The 18,554-nt window shown below is 47.0% G+C and overlaps 1 protein-coding gene across 1 annotated transcript; it reads right to left on the reverse strand.

Moving 5' to 3' along the window:
- Positions 1–3,697: 3,697 nt before the first annotated feature.
- LOC139419124 (sodium channel and clathrin linker 1-like) lies at positions 3,698–18,461 on the reverse strand. Its single transcript, XM_071169074.1, has 22 exons — positions 18,411–18,461; positions 17,900–17,945; positions 17,604–17,674; positions 17,011–17,063; positions 14,036–14,108; positions 13,810–13,865; positions 13,574–13,709; positions 12,515–12,637; positions 12,196–12,261; positions 11,318–11,388; positions 10,817–10,907; positions 10,643–10,734; positions 10,459–10,522; positions 10,252–10,365; positions 9,848–9,946; positions 7,723–7,869; positions 6,684–6,826; positions 6,299–6,491; positions 5,526–5,722; positions 5,067–5,145; positions 4,416–4,511; positions 3,698–4,019 (listed from the first exon to the last, which is right to left on the reverse strand). The coding sequence occupies exons 2-22, from the start codon at positions 17,931–17,933 to the stop codon at positions 3,957–3,959; spliced, it is 2,061 nt and encodes a 686-aa protein (XP_071025175.1). The 5' UTR covers positions 17,934–17,945; positions 18,411–18,461; the 3' UTR covers positions 3,698–3,956.
- Between the last annotated feature and the right edge of the window lie 93 nt (positions 18,462–18,554).

Here is an 18,554-nt window from a genome sequence, read left to right on the forward strand (position 1 = left end):
GTGTTTCTCCCTCTCTTGATGTTATAAACATCATATCTGATATAGGTTAGGGTGTGTGTTTCTCCCTCTCTTGATGTTATAAACATCATATCTGATATAGGTTAGGGTGTGTGTTTCTCCCTCTCTTGATGTTATAAACATCATATCTGATATAGGTTAGGGTGTGTGTGTTTCTCCCTCTCTTGATGTTATAAACATCATATCTGATATAGGTTAGGGTGTGGGTTTCTCCCTCTCTTACTTGATGTTATAAACATCATATCTGTTATAGGTTAGGGTGTGTGTGTTTCTCCCTCTCTTGATGTTATAAACATCATATCTGATATAGGTTAGGGTGTGTGTGTTTCTCCCTCTCTTGCTTGAGGCTATAAACATATCTGATGTAGGTTAGGGTGTGTGTGTTTCTCCCTCTCTTGATGTTATAAACATCATATCTGATATAGGTTAGGGTGTGTGTGTTTCTCCCTCTCTTGATGTTATAAACATCATATCTGTTATAGGTTAGGGTGTGTGTTTCTCCCTCTCTTACTTGAGGTTATAAACATCATATCTGATATAGGTTAGGGTGTGTGTTTCTCCCTCTCTTGATGTTATAAACATCATATCTGATATAGGTTAGGGTGTGTGTTTCTCCCTCTCTTACTTGAGGTTATAAACATCATATCTGATATAGGTTAGGGTGTGTGTGTTTCTCCCTCTCTTGATGTTATAAACATCATATCTGTTATAGGTTAGGGTGTGTGTTTCTCCCTCTCTTACTTGAGGTTATAAACATCATATCTGATATAGGTTAGGGTGTGTGTTTCTCCCTCTCTTACTTGATGTTATAAACATATCTGATATAGGTTAGGGTGTGTGTTTCTCCCTCTCTTGATGTTATAAACATCATATCTGATATAGGTTAGGGTGTGTGTGTTTCTCCCTCTCTTGATGTTATAAACATCATATCTGTTATAGGTTAGGGTGTGTGTTTCTCCCTCTCTTGATGTTATAAACATCATATCTGATATAGGTTAGGGTGTGTGTTTCTCCCTCTCTTACTTGAGGTTATAAACATCATATCTGATATAGGTTAGGGTGTGTGTGTTTCTCCCTCTCTTGATGTTATAAACATCATATCTGATATAGGATAAGGTGTGTGCTTCTCCCTCTCTTACTTGATGTTATAAACATGATATCTGATATAGGTTAGGGTGTGTGTTTCTCCCTCTCTTACTTGAGGTTATAAGCATCATATTTGATGGAGCTCTTGGGTGCGGCAGAGGTCATGTACAGGAAGCCCAGGTGAGGGTTGTTCCGGATGATTCTGACGATGTCCGGCGGGGAGCGTATTTTGGCACGAATCACATCCTCTGCAGAGCTGAAGATGATGGGGTGACTGGCTGGGAGAGGGAAGGGGGAGTGGAGGAAGGCTCCGGTGGGGGAGGGCTTTGCGGACTTGGAGGAGCGAGGGCGTTTGGGGGGAGAGGGGGAACACAGGGTACTCTGGGTCATCTGAGCCTGGAGGGAGGAAGCAGTGACAGTCAGTTTTATATTTGTATTTATTTGACTTTGAAAAGCGTCATGAACAGCTGAAAGGGGACTTTGTACTACGTCTCTTGACAACAAAAGAGACATATACTGATTGTGGACTGGTTTCTTCTGTGGCTCAAATGAGGTTGATGGAAGTACTGGTTAAAACAGAACAAGAAAGGCTATGAGTTTAACAGTTGTCTGACCCATATCAGTCCACTGTGACACCTCTCAGCTTCAGAGAGCTTCAGAGTCATCAGAGAGCGAGGGGGCTATAGGGAAGGCTACTGACGAACAGAGCACAGCTCAGTATCTGCCTCCCACCGTCTACAATCAATAATTTATTTCAGAACATGGCTGTACATCACTAGTGAAATCATGGTTAAGACAATCTTGATTTCAAATTAAACCATGTCAAATCTGCATGACGTCTGTACGTCCAGCAGAGCCCTTCTCAGTCTTCCACCTGTTTCTCCTTGACGTGGTCAGGCAGCTCAGGGAGGTGAAGGGTGGAGCTCTGTCTGTCAGGGGCCTTGTCCATCCACTCTACCCCAGCAAGGGAGGGCGACGGAGGCTTCCAGCCCGACTGGAGCAGCCTCTCCCTGTTCTGCCTGTGGATGAACTCTGGCTGCTTGTGGTCCTGGTACTTCTTCAGGACCGGCTGAATGAGAGAAGATGTGTAAATAGAGGTGTTTATGTGCTTATGGGGCAGTTGATGTCTGGGATGGTTATGAGAACAAAGGCTGATATTTAGAAAACATTACTGTGAGCAAACAGTGTTTACAAGTGGCTGGGTCCCCATATTCACCCCCCCCACCCCACCCCCCCCCCACCCCACCCCACCCACCAGTATCTCCAGCGGTACGGGTCTCTGCCCTGCCCTCCTGCGTTCCTGGGCCTTGGTGGTGTGTGTGAAGACCAGGGCATCAGGGTTGCGTTGTGCCTGGCTCGGGGCTACTGAGATCAGCCTGGCTCTCAGTGCCTCTGGGTCTATGTGGCCCGGGGACATGGTGAATGGGAGGGTCATCCTCTGCTGCCGGGCCCCCGCCACCTCCTCTCTCCCTGGGCCAGCCTGGCAGCGAGGGGACCCCTTCTGGGAGAACGAAGACATGGTGGCTCAGATAGTCTGCCTCTCTGGGTCTGAGTGGATACTGTGTGTGGGGGTGAAGAAGGAGAGAGCACAAGGAGAGGGAGGTGGGGGACGATAAGCTCTCCCTTTCGTTTCGGTCTATCAACTCGTGTCAAAGCAAACTATAGTAGCATGCAAGTCATCTTGCACATAACAGACATTTCAGTTGTTTAGCAACTTACCTGGCAACAAGAGACAAACATTGCAATATAACGTTAAATCAAAAAATTCAAAACAAACATAGCCAACAACATCCGCTAACGCTGAGACGGTTATATACAGTGATATCACAAACCATCAGTTTGGTTAACAGAAACAATGTCGCGCTAGCAATTTATAACATATTTCTGAGCAAGTCAAGGTGTATTACTTACATAGCTATCAATGGCACTTCAACATAGACATTAGTAGAGAAACTACAGAACATTAGCTACACTTGTTATCGCCGGTTCTCTTGTCAGAAGTGGAAACTAATCGGGAGTTTATTGTTTCTTAGCAACCAGCACCTCCTGGACACCGCGCGGAGAGCAACAGCTGCACATGCGCGCTTTGCAGTACAACTCACCATTCATGTCCCAAAATTACAGGGATTTTAAAACTAGGCAAAAATACCTGCACCCTACGATAGTTTGTATAGCTAGATTCCCAACAGAACGCGGACTGTCATGCATCATTTTTTTTCTTCATGGTAAAACTCTAGACCTCAAAGATGGGTTGCAGTTGAACCTGCAGACATTCCTGATTATCGTTTGGATTCTGCACAATTGAAACACACTATCCCAGGAAAACCTGACAGAGCATCCTGGAGACAGTCGCTCAACCACACACACATTAAACATGAGCATATGCACCAGTCAATTCATTTAGTTCATTTATCCCACCACAGAAAGGTGGATTTAAATACTTCCCAACAATGATCACAGAAGGCAAATTTTACACTGACAACACCTAAGAAAATGTTTTTTATATTTCCCAACACAATGACCACAAAAAGTTTGACCACAGAAATAATGACCACAAAAATATTTCCTAACAACGACAACACACCAGAAAGATAATTTAAATATATTTTAATAACAGACATCACAGTGAATGGCATAAATCCATAACAGACATTGGCATTTCTGTAGAAATGGTTGGCAATGCACACAGTCAGGGATGGAAATTAAGCTAGCCCGATGCTAGTACACCTCAGACTGGCTAGTAGAAAATGTAGCCAATTAGCCCAACAGCTAGTGAAATGTTATATTTTTGTATTATTATATGGCACAGCGGACAAGTGCCCAAAATCCTTAGGTTCCATCCCTGCACACCGCTATAGAGACTCCAGGTCTGCCATGGACGATGTTTTCCTCCTCTGTGACGTCATTATACTCAGCTGAAAGAGAAAAGACAGAAAAATGAGTGTGTTAGAAACAGTCAAAGCCAACAAAGTCCTCTCAGTGTCGGGGCTTCTTCAAAGACGTGTGTCCATGAAGATTATATGGGACAGGAGACACGCCGTTGCTGTGCAGCGTTCCAGTACTGCATCTCATCTCAATAAGATCCAGGGTCCTATTCATGAGACAGCAAACTAAGTAACACTGACTAAAACAGGGAGGGACTACCTACACGTGTCCAATAACTAACTCCCTTTGAGTTTCTGTTGCACAACGTTTTTGAACTGTTTTACTACAGCGTGCCCAATAAATATGACCCTGTGGTGATATCAGACAACTGAGCTGACATCATCAGTGTGCGCCTCTCCCTGGCCCCAGTGTAAGACCCCTAGTACCTGTTGTGAGGCTGTAGTTGCCTTCTGTTCTGCCTGAGTCAAACGCCTCTGGAGACGACTGTTCTTCTCCTGATACTCTGCCATCTGCCTCTCGTACTAGACAACAATAGGACACATTTCAACCACAACATTAGAGACACTTCCCCTACTGGACCAAGCAACAATACACTGACATCACATTTCCTCATTATATGAATTATGTTGCGGGTTGCTATTGGTTTCAAGGTGTGGAGTAGTGTGTTGAATTCACGTAAGTTGAACAATTGTCTGTGTTCCTTTTTTTTGTAATCTTCTATAAAACGGTATGCGTGTATGTATGTATGTATGCGTGTGTGTATGTATGTATGTATGCGCGTGTGTGTGTGTGTGTGTATGTATGTATGTATGTATGTATGCATGTATGTATGTATGTATGTATGTATGTATGTATGTATGTGTGTGTATGTATGTATGTGCGTGTGTGTGTGTGTGTGTGTGTGTATGTATGTATGTATGTATGTATGTATGTATGCATGCGTGTGTATGTATGTATGCGTGTGTGTATGTATGTATGCGTGTGTGTATGTATGTATGCGTGTGTGTGTGTATGTGTATGTATGTATGTATGCATGTATGTATGTATGCATGTATGTATGCGTGTGTTAGAGTCACCTCTACTATGGTCTCGTGGTCAGTCACCAGCTGGATCTCCAGTTCCTGACAACGTTGCTTCTGTCGACTCAGCTCACCCCTGAAACCAACAGACCGTGTCATAGTGGTCATCGACCAATCATCAAACACATACTCATATCAAAACATCCACTCATCAACTAGCAACTGTGTCAAACAGTGGGCCATTTGGTCCGTAGCCTGCCAATCTCTCCCTTCTACAGTGTGTGTAGGAGGCTTGAAACGTTGTTTTTACTGTGATCTGCAAAGTGAGAAAGAGCCAGAACAGCTTCTCAGAAGTTCAAAGCAGAATGGAAAATGTGGGCGTCCTCAAACCAAATTGGTGAGTTTGTAGACTTGCCTGTATGGACACTGGGCTATTATGGTGGAGTGTCAGTAAGAAGGTCAGATCACAGTTTATTGGTCATATACACACAGGTGTACCCAGTACATTGAACTAACTTGAGGCTGGTGAGTTTGGTGTGGAAGGTCAGGGTGAGGGTCTTGGCCTCCTCCTTCCAGCGCTGGCTGGTCTTCTGCTGGGCAGAGAGGAGGCGGGTCAGGTCAGCACTGGAGCTCCTACTGCTTTCCTCCAGCTCCCTGACCCGGGCATCCAGACCCTGCTCCTTTAGGGAATACTCCTGCTCCATCTGGGAAACCTGGGGAGAGGAGGGGGAAGTGAGGGTGGGTGTGAGGGGGGAAGTGAGGGTGCGTTTGTGAGTGTCTCCAACTTGACCTGCCCACCTGTTTAATCCTCATCTTGTTTTCACCTTCCTCTACCTGCTAGACCCGTCTCCCTCCTCATCTCCCACCTTCCTCTACCTGCTAGACCCGTCTCCCTCCTCATCTCCCACCTTCCTCTACCTGCTAGACCTGTCTCCCTCCTCATCTCCCACCTTCCTCTACCTGCTAGACCTGTCTCCCTCCTCATCTCCCACCTTCCTCTACCTGCTAGACCTGTCTCCCTCCTCATCTCCCACCTTCCTCTACCTGTCTCCCTCCTCATCTCCCACCTTCCTCTACCTGTCTCCCTCCTCATCTCCCACCTTCCTCTACCTGCCTCCCTCCTCATCTCTGTTTCTACAGACTGGTCTTACGTGTTGTTATGCCCGTCTCTGTGCGAGCAGCAAAGCCTTGCATAGTTGGTTTATATCCCTGTCCTTCCTCTACCCTGATCCCTCCCGTTCATACTGCATCCAGTCTGGTCTTAAAGGTGCTTAACCAGGTAGTCTCACCTGCTGCTTAGCTCTCCTCTGGGTCATCATGCTAGCCTTGCGTAGCTCCTCCATCTCCCTGCGGAGCTGCATGTTCTCCTGCTGCAGCTGGAGCCGCTCCTCGCTGACCCCGCTGCAGTCCTCCCTGGCTGCAGACAGAGACCCCTGCAGTCGCCGCACCTCCTCCTGGCACCGGGACAACTCCTCACTGTAGCTGTGGGGGGAAAGGGGAGGGAGGAGGGAGAGAAGGGAGGAAGAGACAGAGGGGGCATTTAGATTACAAAGTACTGTATACACTTGGGTCCAGACAGATGACAGGCAGACTTTAAAAAAAAGCACACTTAACAGCTGAACACAGATCTCAGATCAGCAGTTCAGACTAAGCACACAGAAATATATGTCTCACTCCATCTCCAGTTTCTTCATCTTGTTGTGTGTGCTCTGCAGGGTGATGTTCATGTCATCCTTCAGTCTCTCAGCATTCAGAGACCTCTGGTGGAGGACCTCCATCTTCCTGTACTCTGGCTCTCCTCTACCCTCCTTATACACCTGGAGTACAGATGACATAGGAACAGGTTATAATGCATTAGAACGCTTCATAACCTCCATTCCCCATGAAGTTCCTCCACCACCTGTAGGAATGTACAGTTTGGTAGAACAATAGTATGACTTCTTCCCCAATCACATCACCTTCTCCCCCCCCCACACCTTCTCCAGGTCCTCCCCCCCCCCACCTTCTCCAGGTCCTCCTCCACAACCCCCCCTCACCTTCTCCATCCCCCCACCTTCTCCAGGTCCTCCTCCACAACTCCCCTCACCTTCTCCAGTTCCTCCTCCACCTTCTCCAGGTCCTCCTCCACAACCCCCCTCACCTTCTCCAGGTCCTCCTCCACAACCCCCCCTCACCTTCTCCAGTTCCTCCTCCACCTTCTCCAGTTCCTCCTCCACCTTCTAAAGGTCCTCCTCCACAACCCCCTCACCTTCTCCAGTTCCTCCTCCACTCCATCACCTTCTTCAGGTCCTCCTCCACAACCCCCCTCACCTTCTCCAGTTCCTCCTCCACAACCCCGCCCACCTTCTCCAGTTCCTCCTCCACTCCATCACCTTCTCCAGTTCCTCCTTCCATCACCTTCTCCACAACCCACCCCTCACCTTCTCCAGTTCCTCCTCCACAACCCCCCCTCACCTTTCCAGTTCCTCCTCCACAACCCCCCCTCACTTACTCCAGTTCCTCCTCCACAACCCCCCCTCACTTACTCCAGTTCCTCCTCCACAACCCCCCCCTCACCTTCTCCAGTTCCTCCTCCACAACCCCCCCCCACCTACTCCAGTTCCTCCTCCACAACCCCCCCCCCCCCCCACCTTCTCCAGTTCCTCCTCCACAACCCCCCCCCCCCCCACCTTCTCCAGTTCCTCCTCCACAACCCCCCCCCCCCCCCCCTCACCTTCTCCAGTTCCTCCTCCACTGCCCTCATCTCTCTCATGGACCTCTCCATCTGAGACTCTTTATCTGCACACTCCAGTTGTAGAGCCGACAACTCCTCAGCCATCCGATGGATCTGTGAGTTGCACTGTTTACGTACGTTCTCTACCTGAAAGAAACACAATCCAGAACTAGTCAAGAACACCTGAAGTAACAACAGATAGTATACATCCCACATATTCTACCTGCTCTGTCACTTTAGCCAGCAGCATGCCATCCTGCATACAACTGCTGGCTTGCTTCTGAAGCTAGGCAGCGTTGATCCTGGTCAGTCCCTGGATGGGAGACCAGATGCTGCTGGAAGTGGTGTTGGAGGGCCAGTAGGAGGCACTCTTTCCTCTGGTCTAAAAAATATCCCAATGCCCCAGGGCAGTGATTGGGGACACTACCCTGTGTAGTGTCTTTGTGTAGTGTCTTTCGGATGGGACGTTAAAACGGGTGTCCTGACTCTCCGAGGTCATTAAAGATCCCATGGCACTTATCGTAAGAGTAGGGGTGTTAACCCCGGTGTAATGGCTAAAATCCTAACCTGGCCCTCAAACCATCATGGACACCTAATAATCCCCAGTTTACGATTGGCTCATTCATCCCCCTCCTCTCCCCTGTAACTATTCCCCAGGTCGTTGTTGTAAATGAGAGCGTGTCCTCAGTCAACTTACCTGGTAAAATACAAATAAATAAACTTGACAAAACAATTATATTCTGTAAGTCAGGCTTTTCAGAGGGAAATGCAGAGAGCTGCACCCCTGGTTTCACCACAGTGAAATGCACACCGCAGCTTGTGAGTGTGTGCTATTTCAGTGTCCAGGCACGTCTACATTTAGACCCGTGTCTGACAGCCTGGTGAAGGCTAACATTAACAGGCTTGGGGCGTTAGATCCACAAATCAGAGCCATTAATAGAATGGTAATCACAGTCCCTCCCTGGTAAACAGCCAGGCAGAGAAGTCAGGTCAGGGAGTTCCTCAAGGAAAAACTATACGGACACTGCTGAGCTGCAAACAGATCATTTCAGAATTGGTTAAAATTAGGTTAGGGTTTGGTTATGGTTAAAGTTAGGGCCAGTTTCGATTTAGATTAGTCGTTTTACAGGTCAGCAGTGTCCTTAGTCTTCCCCGTTCCTCTACTGAGAACACAGCATCAAGAGAGAACGTGGTCAGGAGGAAGCAGCTCTGTTCCTCTACTGAGAACACAGCATCAAGAGAGAACGTGGTCAGGAGGAAGCAGCTCTGTTCCTCTACTGAGAACACAGCATCAAGAGAGAACGTGGTCAGGAGGAAGCAGCTCTGTTCCTCTACTGAGAACACAGCATCAAGAGAGAACGTGGTCAGGAGGCAGCAGCTCCGTTCCTCTACTGAGAACACAGCATCAAGAGAGAACGTGGTCAGGAAGAAGCAGCTCCGTTCCTCTACTGAGAACACAGCATCAAGAGAGAACGTGGTCAGGAGGCAGCAGCTCCGTTCCTCTACTGAGAACACAGCATCAAGAGAGAACGTGGTCAGAACGTGGTCAGGAAGAAGCAGCTCCGTTCCTCTACTGAGAACACAGCATCAAGAGAGAACGTGGTCAGGAGGCAGCAGCTCCGTTCCTCTACTGAGAACACAGCATCAAGAGAGAACGTGGTCAGAAGGTAGCTCCGTTCCTCTACTGAGAACACAGCATCAAGAGAGAACGTGGTCAGAAGGTAGCTCCGTTCCTCTACTGAGAACACAGCATCAAGAGAGAACGTGGTCAGGAAGAAGCAGCTCCGTTCCTCTACGGAGAACACAGCTGAGAACACAGCATCAGCAGAGAGAACGTGGTCAGGAGGCAGCAGCCTAACAGGTTGAGGTAGTAGTGTACTGGTGATGTATTGGAGATAATGAAACACTATGGTAAAACGCCGGGACTAGGGTTAGAGAGGGTGGTTCAGGATGCCGGGACTAGGGTTAGAGAGGGTGGTTCAGGATGCCGGGACTAGGGTTAGAGAGGGTGGTTCAGGATGCCGGAACTATGGTTAGAGAGGGTGGTTCAGGATGCCGGGACTAGGGTTAGGGTACAGTTGGGGAGGACTAGGGTTAGCATTTTGAAAAAGGAGTTGAGAGATACCTCTTTCCTGGTGCGTATGGCAGCATCCTGGATCAGTTGTCTGACGGCTTCATTCATCCTGTCCAGCTCCTCAGATTTCTGTTTCTCTCTCAACAGGGCCTGATAGGGAGATACATACCACCATCACAACCAGAGTTATGCTAAATGACAGATAGTCCCTGACAAGACAGAGATACATACCCATCATCATCACCAGCGTTATGCTGAATGACAGACAGTCCCTGACCAGACAGAGATACATACCATCACCAGAGTTATGCTAAATGACAGACAGTCCCTGACCGGACAGACAGGAGTGAAGGGTGTGAAGGAAGGGGTAGAGAGGGGGTTGTCTGACCTGGTGAGACAGAGAGGCTAGATTGTGTCCAGGGAAGCAGACCGTAGCAGTAGAAGACTGTATGTACCTGGTCCTTCTGTAGAGAGGCCTCCTCAGCCAGCTGTATGGAGTCTCTGACCTTGGAGAAGGCCTCGTAGCGCTCCTCCTCCAGAGAGGCACAGCGCACCTGCAGCTCCCCCACCTGACGGGTACACCTCGTTATACACCGCGCTATTTAGCAACATGACCTTGTAGATACGTTAAAATAGGGATACCAAAAACCAGTGTTCCCCACCTGCCTCTCCCACACCACCTGCTCCCTGCGTACACCCTCAGCCTCCTGACTGGCTGCCTTCAACCTGCAGGAGACAGATGGGGACAGAAAGAGTTTAGCAGAAGGAATTGAAGAGAGATGCACTCAGCCTCCTGTGGAAGAGTCCAGAAGAGGAACTGGAGTGAGGATTACAGGTGTGTTTCACCTGGCCTCTAGCTGACTGAGGGCTGACTGGAGATGGTGGAGTCTTCGATCTGAGGCCTCCTCTCTACCATGAGCCTCTGCTGCATCGTCCTCCTACACACACGATAAAGGGACTGAGGTTCAATTCTGCTATGGTAAACTACGGCAGAGAACTAGAAGCCCTATTGCTTCCTACCCGTCTCTGTATCTGGTCCTGGACGTTCTGCATCAGCTTGGTCATCTCCTCCACCTTGGCTGTGGCCATCCTCAGATCTGCTTTGGCCGATCTGCAGTTGGAGTGGAAAGAGAGAAACAAATGAACCCTGCTCTCTGCAGTAGCACTGCCTGAAGAGCTACATTCCTGAGAGCCATTTTGGATCTAAATGTAGGAGGCCATTTTGGATCTGCAGTTGGAGTGGAAAGAGAGAAACAAATGAACCCTGCTCTCTGCAGTAGCACTGCCTGAAGAGCTACATTCCTGAGAGCCATTTTGGATCTAAATGTAGGAGGCCATTTTGGATCTGCAGTAGGAGTGGAAAGAGAGAAACAAATTAACCCTGCTCTCTGCAGTAGCACTGCCTGAAGAGCTACATTCCTGAGAGCCATTTTGGATCTAAATGTAGAAGGCCATTTTGGATATGCAGTAATCTGTCCTGGGGACAATTGGCGGCCATTTTGAAACTGTAGTAGTGTGTACCTGAGCTGGTTGCGTAGCTCCTCCATCTCTGTGCTCTGTTCTGTCAGCGTCTTCAGGAACTGCTGGTTGGTCTGAGTGTGGCACGAGAGACACGCGCGCCGGTGAGGCATGATGGCTTCAGTACACACACACACACACACACACACAGAACTTCTCACAAACACCAAATGTCTCACACACACACACACAACTCCTCACACTACAACACAGAAGCACTACCTGGTAGACAGAAACAGAGAGAGGAAAGCCCTGGCCTCACTCCTCATTAATAATGTAGAAGATGGATACATTACTCTCCAGAAGCAGAAGGCCGATGTGTGTGAGGTAAACCTGTACTGTCATGTTAGTTTACAGGCAAGTCTCTGACGTAACAGTCGATCCAGAAAAGCCAGTTAGCGGGCAAGTGAGTCAGGAAGTCAGAATGATAGTGTGTGTAACAAGCATGGGGCAAAGCTGGGAGAGCAAATGGATTAGGCTCCTTCCTGTCTGCAAGCATTAAGACTGACTGACTGACTGACTGACTGGTCTAGTTAGTGTTTGGTGTGTTGTAGCCATGTGTAAAACAGACTGACTAACTGACTGACTGGCTGACTGATTGGCTGACTGACTGACTCACTGACTGACTGACTGACTGGTCTAGTTTGTGTTTGGTGTGTTGTAGCCATGTGTAAAACAGACTGACTAACTGACTGACTGGCTGACTGACTGGCTGATTGGCTGACTGACTGACTGACTGACTGGTCTAGTTAGTGTTTGGTGTGTTGTAGCCATGTGTAAAACAGATTCATTATTTACCAATGACCCAATATTTCTACATTCTATATCAGAAACACTATTATAACGTTACTCACACATATATATTTGAGCTAGTGACTTACAGATTCCAGTTTCTGATTGGTGACTTGGAGTTTCTGGATGTGCTGCTGGAATTGGATCAGTTGATCCTATGATGAAAAATAATAAAGGGGTGGGGTTAATGACAACTTCCCTCACATCACTTCCTCTTAGACAACGACATTGAATTAATCTGAACTACGGACACAAAGTAAAACTCAAAGCTTGTACCAACTTCTAGCATTACAGAGGTTTAGAAGCAGCAACGATCAGCTCCACTCACTGATCTCAATGGGAGAGGGATGAAATCCATAACAACGCTGCCCTCTGGGGGCTGGGGGCCAAATTGGGAGAAGGATCTACCTTGAGGCGCTGTTGCTCGGCAACATGGAGCTGTCCGTCAGAGGTGGTTATCTGGTAGAGCTGCTGTAAACGGTCCAGCTCCTGGGCTGAGGCCCGCCACAGCTCCATGGCCTGGTCTCGCTCCTACACACACACACACACACTTCATTATACGCACACTTCATTATACGCACACTTCAATATATGCACACTTCATTATACGCACACTTCATTATACGCACACTTCATTATACGCACACTTCATTATACGCACACTTCATTATACGCACACTTCATTATACGCACACTTCATTATACGCACACTTCATTATACGCACACTTCATTATACGCACACTTCATTATACGCACACTTCAATATACGCACACTTCAATATACGCACACTTCATTATACGCACACTTCATTATACGCACACTTCATTATACGCACACTTCATTATACGCACACTTCATTATACGCACACTTCATTATACACACACTTCAATATACACACACTTCAATATACACACACTTCAATATACACACACTTCAATATACGCACACTTCAATATACGCACACGACATTTTAGTCACTCAGCATATGGTCTCATCCAGAGAGCCTTACAGTAGGGTGTATTATAATGCAGGTAACACACACACACACACACACACACCATATCGCCCCACACACGCGCGCCATATCGCCCCACACACGCGCGCCACATCGTCCCACACACGCGCGCCACATCGTCCCACACACACGCGCCATATTGCCCCACACACACACGCCATATCGTCACACACACACACGCCATATCGTCCCACACACACGCCATATCGTCACACACGCCATATCGTCACACGCGCCATATCGTCACACACACGCGCCATATCGCCCCACACACGCGCCATATCGCCCCACACACGCGCGCCATATCGCCCCACACACGCGCGCGCCATATCGTCACACACACACGCCATATCGTCACACACACACACGCCATATCGTCACACACACACACGCCATATCGTCACACACACGCCATATCGTCACACACACGTGGAGGTGTTTAGACTAACCTGTACAGAGAGCTGTATCTGTTGGTGAAGGTTGCTGATGAGCCCCTCGTCTCCCAGTGTGTCCCCCTCCACCCCTGTACTGACTGGGAGGGTCTGCAGCTGCCTCTCTACGGACTCCCTCAGCTCGGCATGCAGCCTGGATGGGAGACGGCAACACACACACAGCATTAACTTACCTCATTGGTGTAAAAAGGGACCGGCAGGCTGTGGTCAGAGTACTGAAGTTTAAACCGTACCGTTCATTCTCCTTGACCACCGTGTCCAGCTTCAGTCTGATGGCAGTCATCTGCATCTTGGAGTTCAAAGTGTGAGGTAAAGATTAACTGTCCATCACTTTGGAAATATATTGTAGTCAATCATAAAATATCTCCAATGTAAAACACAATCCTTACATTTTGTTGTAGTCAGACACCAAAAGATGAATGAACAAACAGAACAGGGATAATTTGGACAAATGTTCACCTGGTAGCTCTGCAGTTGTTCAGTCATGTCATCCATGTGACGGTCATACTCTGATAGGAGGGGAGCCATTATACTGGAACACATCCACAAACCACAACACTGGAATCACCTTCAACAGACTAGAACACAAGCACAATACTGGAAATCATCTATGTCAGACTGGAACACAAGCACAATACTGGAAATCACCTATATCAGACTGGAACACAAGCACAATACTGGAAATCACCTATATCAGACTGGAACACAAGCACAATACTGGAAATCACCTATATCAGACTGGAACACAAACACAATACTGGAAATCACCTATATCAGACTGGAACACAAGCACAATACTGGAAATCACCTATATCAGACTGGAACACAAGCACAATACTGGAAATCACCTATATCAGACTGGAACACAAGCACAATACTGGAAATCATCTATATCAGACTGGAACACAACCACAATACTGGAAATCACCTATATCAGACTAGAACACATCCACAATACTGGAAATCACCTATATCAGACTGGAACACAAGCACAATACTGGAAATCACCTATTTCAGACTGGAACACAACCACAATACTGGAAATCACCTATATCAGACTGGAATGATCTTCATCAGACTGGAAGAGAACCACAAAACTGGAATGACCTATTGCTAATTTGTCAAACACTTATCCAGAGCAACTTAGTCAATGCATTCAACTAAGGTGGGTAAGAAAACCAACAATCACAGTCACTGTAAGTAAACTATTTATTTACATTTAATTTAACACTACTGACCTGTATCATTTTCCAAATATAGACATTCGGACTCAAATAGTCCACGTCGTCTAGTGACCCACCAAATAAACAACGTTTCTAAAAACAGTTGTTGTAATTGTGAATTGGCACGTGGCCGAGGAAATTGCAACAAAAACATAAACTTCGCTAACACGACAAGTGATACCTGTTGCTATGACGACAAGTAATACCTGTTGCTAAGACGACAAGTGATACCTGTTGCTAAGACGACAAGTGATATTAGCCCTGCTGATGTAAAAAGTTAGACCAACTAAACTTTATGGTTTTTTTCCAGTCAAGAGTTAAACATCACCCTTATTAACTGTGATAAAGATGTAGATTGATAAGAGAAAACATCTACGCTGTTACATTAGAGATTCAAAGGTCTCCTGGTCAGTACAGGTGAGTGTCTATCACTTGTCGTCTTAGGAACCGGCGTCACTTGTCGTCTTAGGAACCGGCGTCACTTGTCGTCTTAGGAACCGGCGTCACTTGTCTTGTCGTCTTAGGAACAGGCGTCACTTGTCTTGTCGTCTTAGGAACAGGCGTCACTTGTCGTCTTAGGAACAGGCGTCACTTGTCGTCTTAGGAACAGGCGTCACTTGTCGTCTTAGGAACAGGCGTCACTTGTCGTCTTAGGAACAGGCGTCACTTGTCGTCTTAGGAACAGGCGTCACTTGTCGTCTTAGGAACAGGCGTCACTTGTCGTCTTAGGAACAGGCGTCACTTGTCGTCTTAGGAACAGGCGTCACTTGTCGTCTTAGGAACAGGCGTCACTTGTCGTCTTAGGAACAGGCGTCACTTGTCGTCTTAGGAACAGGCGTCACTTGTCGTCTTAGGAACAGGCGTCACTTGTCGTCTTAGGAACAGGCGTCACTTGTCGTCTTAGGAACAGGCGTCACTTGTCGTCTTAGGAACAGGCGTCACTTGTCGTCTTAGGAACAGGCGTCACTTGTCGTCTTAGGAACAGGCGTCACTTGTCGTCTTAGGAACAGGCGTCACTTGTCGTCTTAGGAACAGGCGTCACTTGTCGTCTTAGGAACAGGCGTCACTTGTCGTCTTAGGAACAGGCGTCACTTGTCGTCTTAGGAACAGGCGTCACTTGTCGTCTTAGGAACAGGCGTCACTTGTCGTCTTAGGAACAGGCGTCACTTGTCGTCTTAGGAACAGGCGTCACTTGTCGTCTTAGGAACAGGCGTCACTTGTCGTCTTAGGAACAGGCGTCACTTGTCGTCTTAGGAACAGGCGTCACTTGTCGTCTTAGGAACAGGCGTCACTTGTCGTCTTAGGAACAGGCGTCACTTGTCGTCTTAGGAACAGGCGTCACTTGTCGTCTTAGGAACAGGCGTCACTTGTCGTCTTAGGAACAGGCGTCACTTGTCGTCTTAGGAACAGGCGTCACTTGTCGTCTTAGGAACAGGCGTCACTTGTCGTCTTAGGAACAGGCGGCAATTGTCGTCTTAGGAACAGGCGGCAATTGTCGTCTTAGGAACAGGCGGCAATTGTCGTCTTAGGAACAGGCGGCAATTGTCGTCTTAGGAACAGGCGGCAATTGTCGTCTTAGGAACAGGCGGCAATTGTCGTCTTAGGAACAGGTATCACTTGTTGTTGGTGCCATGAGGTTAATCATATTTTAACTCTCCATCTTTGAATCTGCTGTAGATCTGAGTTCGACATATTTTGCAAGATGGGTGTAGAAAGTCTCCAGATGGGATGGTGAGAGATGTCTTCCATGTCCAATGAAATTGGACTTTACGTAGCCGCAACATATACAGTCAAGTGTTGCAACAGTAAAGCGCCGGTCATCAGCGTTGACATCTTTTTGTTGGTTCTCATCATTAGAAGAAGAGGGCAGTGAGAAGAAGAAAAAAGTGGACATTCATAACTTCCTTCACTGTTGTCGTGTCAATGTTGGTTTTGACCCTTGGTCTTTACTTCGGACTGGTGCTGAAACAGGTAGCCCACCCTCAGCAAAACACGACCTTTAACCTTTAAGAGCCTGGAACATGGGCTGTGTTCCGTATGACACCCTACTCCACTACTTCTGACAAGAACCCTATGGGCAGCGCACTGATGAAAAGAAGTGCACTATTTTGTGAATAGAGTGCCATTTAGGGGACACACATATGCTTCGGATGCTAAAGAGGGCCATGTCACTGTTGGGTGACAGCGGGGCTCGGGTTGTTCCTCTCTTACCTCTGGTCAGACAGCCAGGGGGCTGGGGTCTCTGCGTGAGTCTCCTCTTCACCCTGCAGAAACAGAGCATTTAGAAAGCTCTCAGGCCTGACTCCTCCTAGTATTACTCATACTCAAAATCTAATGGATTTTATCATCTAGGCCATATTTTGTGGTTTATATTTTTGGCAGTGTGCAGCAGTGGTAGAAAAAGTACTAAATTGTAAAAGTAAAGATGCCTTAATAGAAAAATGACTCAAGCAAAAGGGAGTCACCCTGTAAAATAATACTTAATTTCATATAATTTACAAACTAAGCATGTGTGTTGAGTGAGTCCACCAGGTCAGAGGCATTAGGGATGACCAGGGATGTACTCTTGATGTGTGAGAATTGGACCCTTTTCCTGTGCAACTAAGCATTCAAAATGTAAGGAGTACTTTTGGGTGTCAGGGAAAATGTATGGAGTAAAAAGTACATTATAGGCTACCAGCTAATGTTTGACCATTGCTAACGAACATTGGTTTATCTTTTTGGCACTGAGCAGTGTCGACTACAACGGATTAATAACAGACTGTTGCTATATCACAGCAAAACCCTTTCACACCTTACAGTACCTGTGGTGCTGATGTGGCTTCAGAGCGGTGCCTATCCTGATAGTGACTCAAGGCAGAGTTCAGCCTTTGGACTGCAATGATAAATGCAGTATGAAATCAGATGCTAAACAATAACAATGACATAAATATAATATGCAAAGCTTATGAAAATGGGTATGGCTGCAATGCAACCAAGAGAATGTTGACATTGTGCTGGACTCTTTCAAAAGTCTCCTGGTTGCATCACAGGTAGGCTATGGCAAGAATGGATATGACAACAAGACTAGTAGCTAGTATTCAGAGATTATCCAATTAACCTTGATCACGCAAAAACTCGACTTCAGTGGACATCTTGCATTGAATCTGCACAAGAAAAGACCGCACATATTACTTAAAAAGAGATCGATAGCTAGCTATAGCTACCGTAAACCATACATGCCCTCTGTCTTGCTAGTTACAACACAAGTTTGCTACAAACACAACACAGGCTTGTACAATCAACAGGTGGTTTTCAAAAGATTCGGGGAATAAGATAGTTGATTTGCTGGGCGAGCCCTTGTCATGACCCTGAAAAACAACAATGTTGTTGAATTAATGTTTACTGATAGCTGGTGGGTTACTAGGCGTAACTAGCTAAGCAAATTTTGAGTCAGCAGGCACTGACTGCTGTGTGATATCGTGTTAGCGACAAACATTTCAATGGGTAAAAACAGCTTTTCGCTTGCACATATCACGTAATCTGACCAAATAATGTTGGCTACAAGCTATACGATCAATTGTGCTATGTGCAATTCCATCTTTACACCAAAGCAAACAAATTAAACTAACCGTTTAATTTCTCGATAATCCTTCCGCCGTCGATTTAAAGAAGGGCACGGCTGAAAAACCAATCACAAAAAAGAAGTGCAACCGCCTATTCTGCCCCCATAAATTAGAAACATACACACAGTTCCACCTATTTCCTGGAACACA

The sequence above is a fragment of the Oncorhynchus clarkii genome, chromosome 10 (genome assembly GCF_045791955.1).
Source record: "Oncorhynchus clarkii lewisi isolate Uvic-CL-2024 chromosome 10, UVic_Ocla_1.0, whole genome shotgun sequence".
Classification (NCBI taxonomy): Eukaryota; Metazoa; Chordata; class Actinopteri; order Salmoniformes; family Salmonidae; genus Oncorhynchus; species Oncorhynchus clarkii.

Bases quoted from the DNA above. Each gene is read 5' to 3' on its own strand.
- LOC139419124 (XM_071169074.1), bottom strand. From the start codon at position 17,933: ATGTCCACTGAAGTCGAGTTTTTGCGTGATCAAG. The intron at 17,064-17,603 runs GTACTGTAAGGT...CTGTTTCTGCAG, and splicing joins AAGCCACATCAGCACCACAG to GGTGAAGAGGAGACTCACGC. The intron at 6,492-6,683 runs GTGAGACATATA...TTCCCCCCACAG, and splicing joins ATGAAGAAACTGGAGATGGA to CTACAGTGAGGAGTTGTCCC.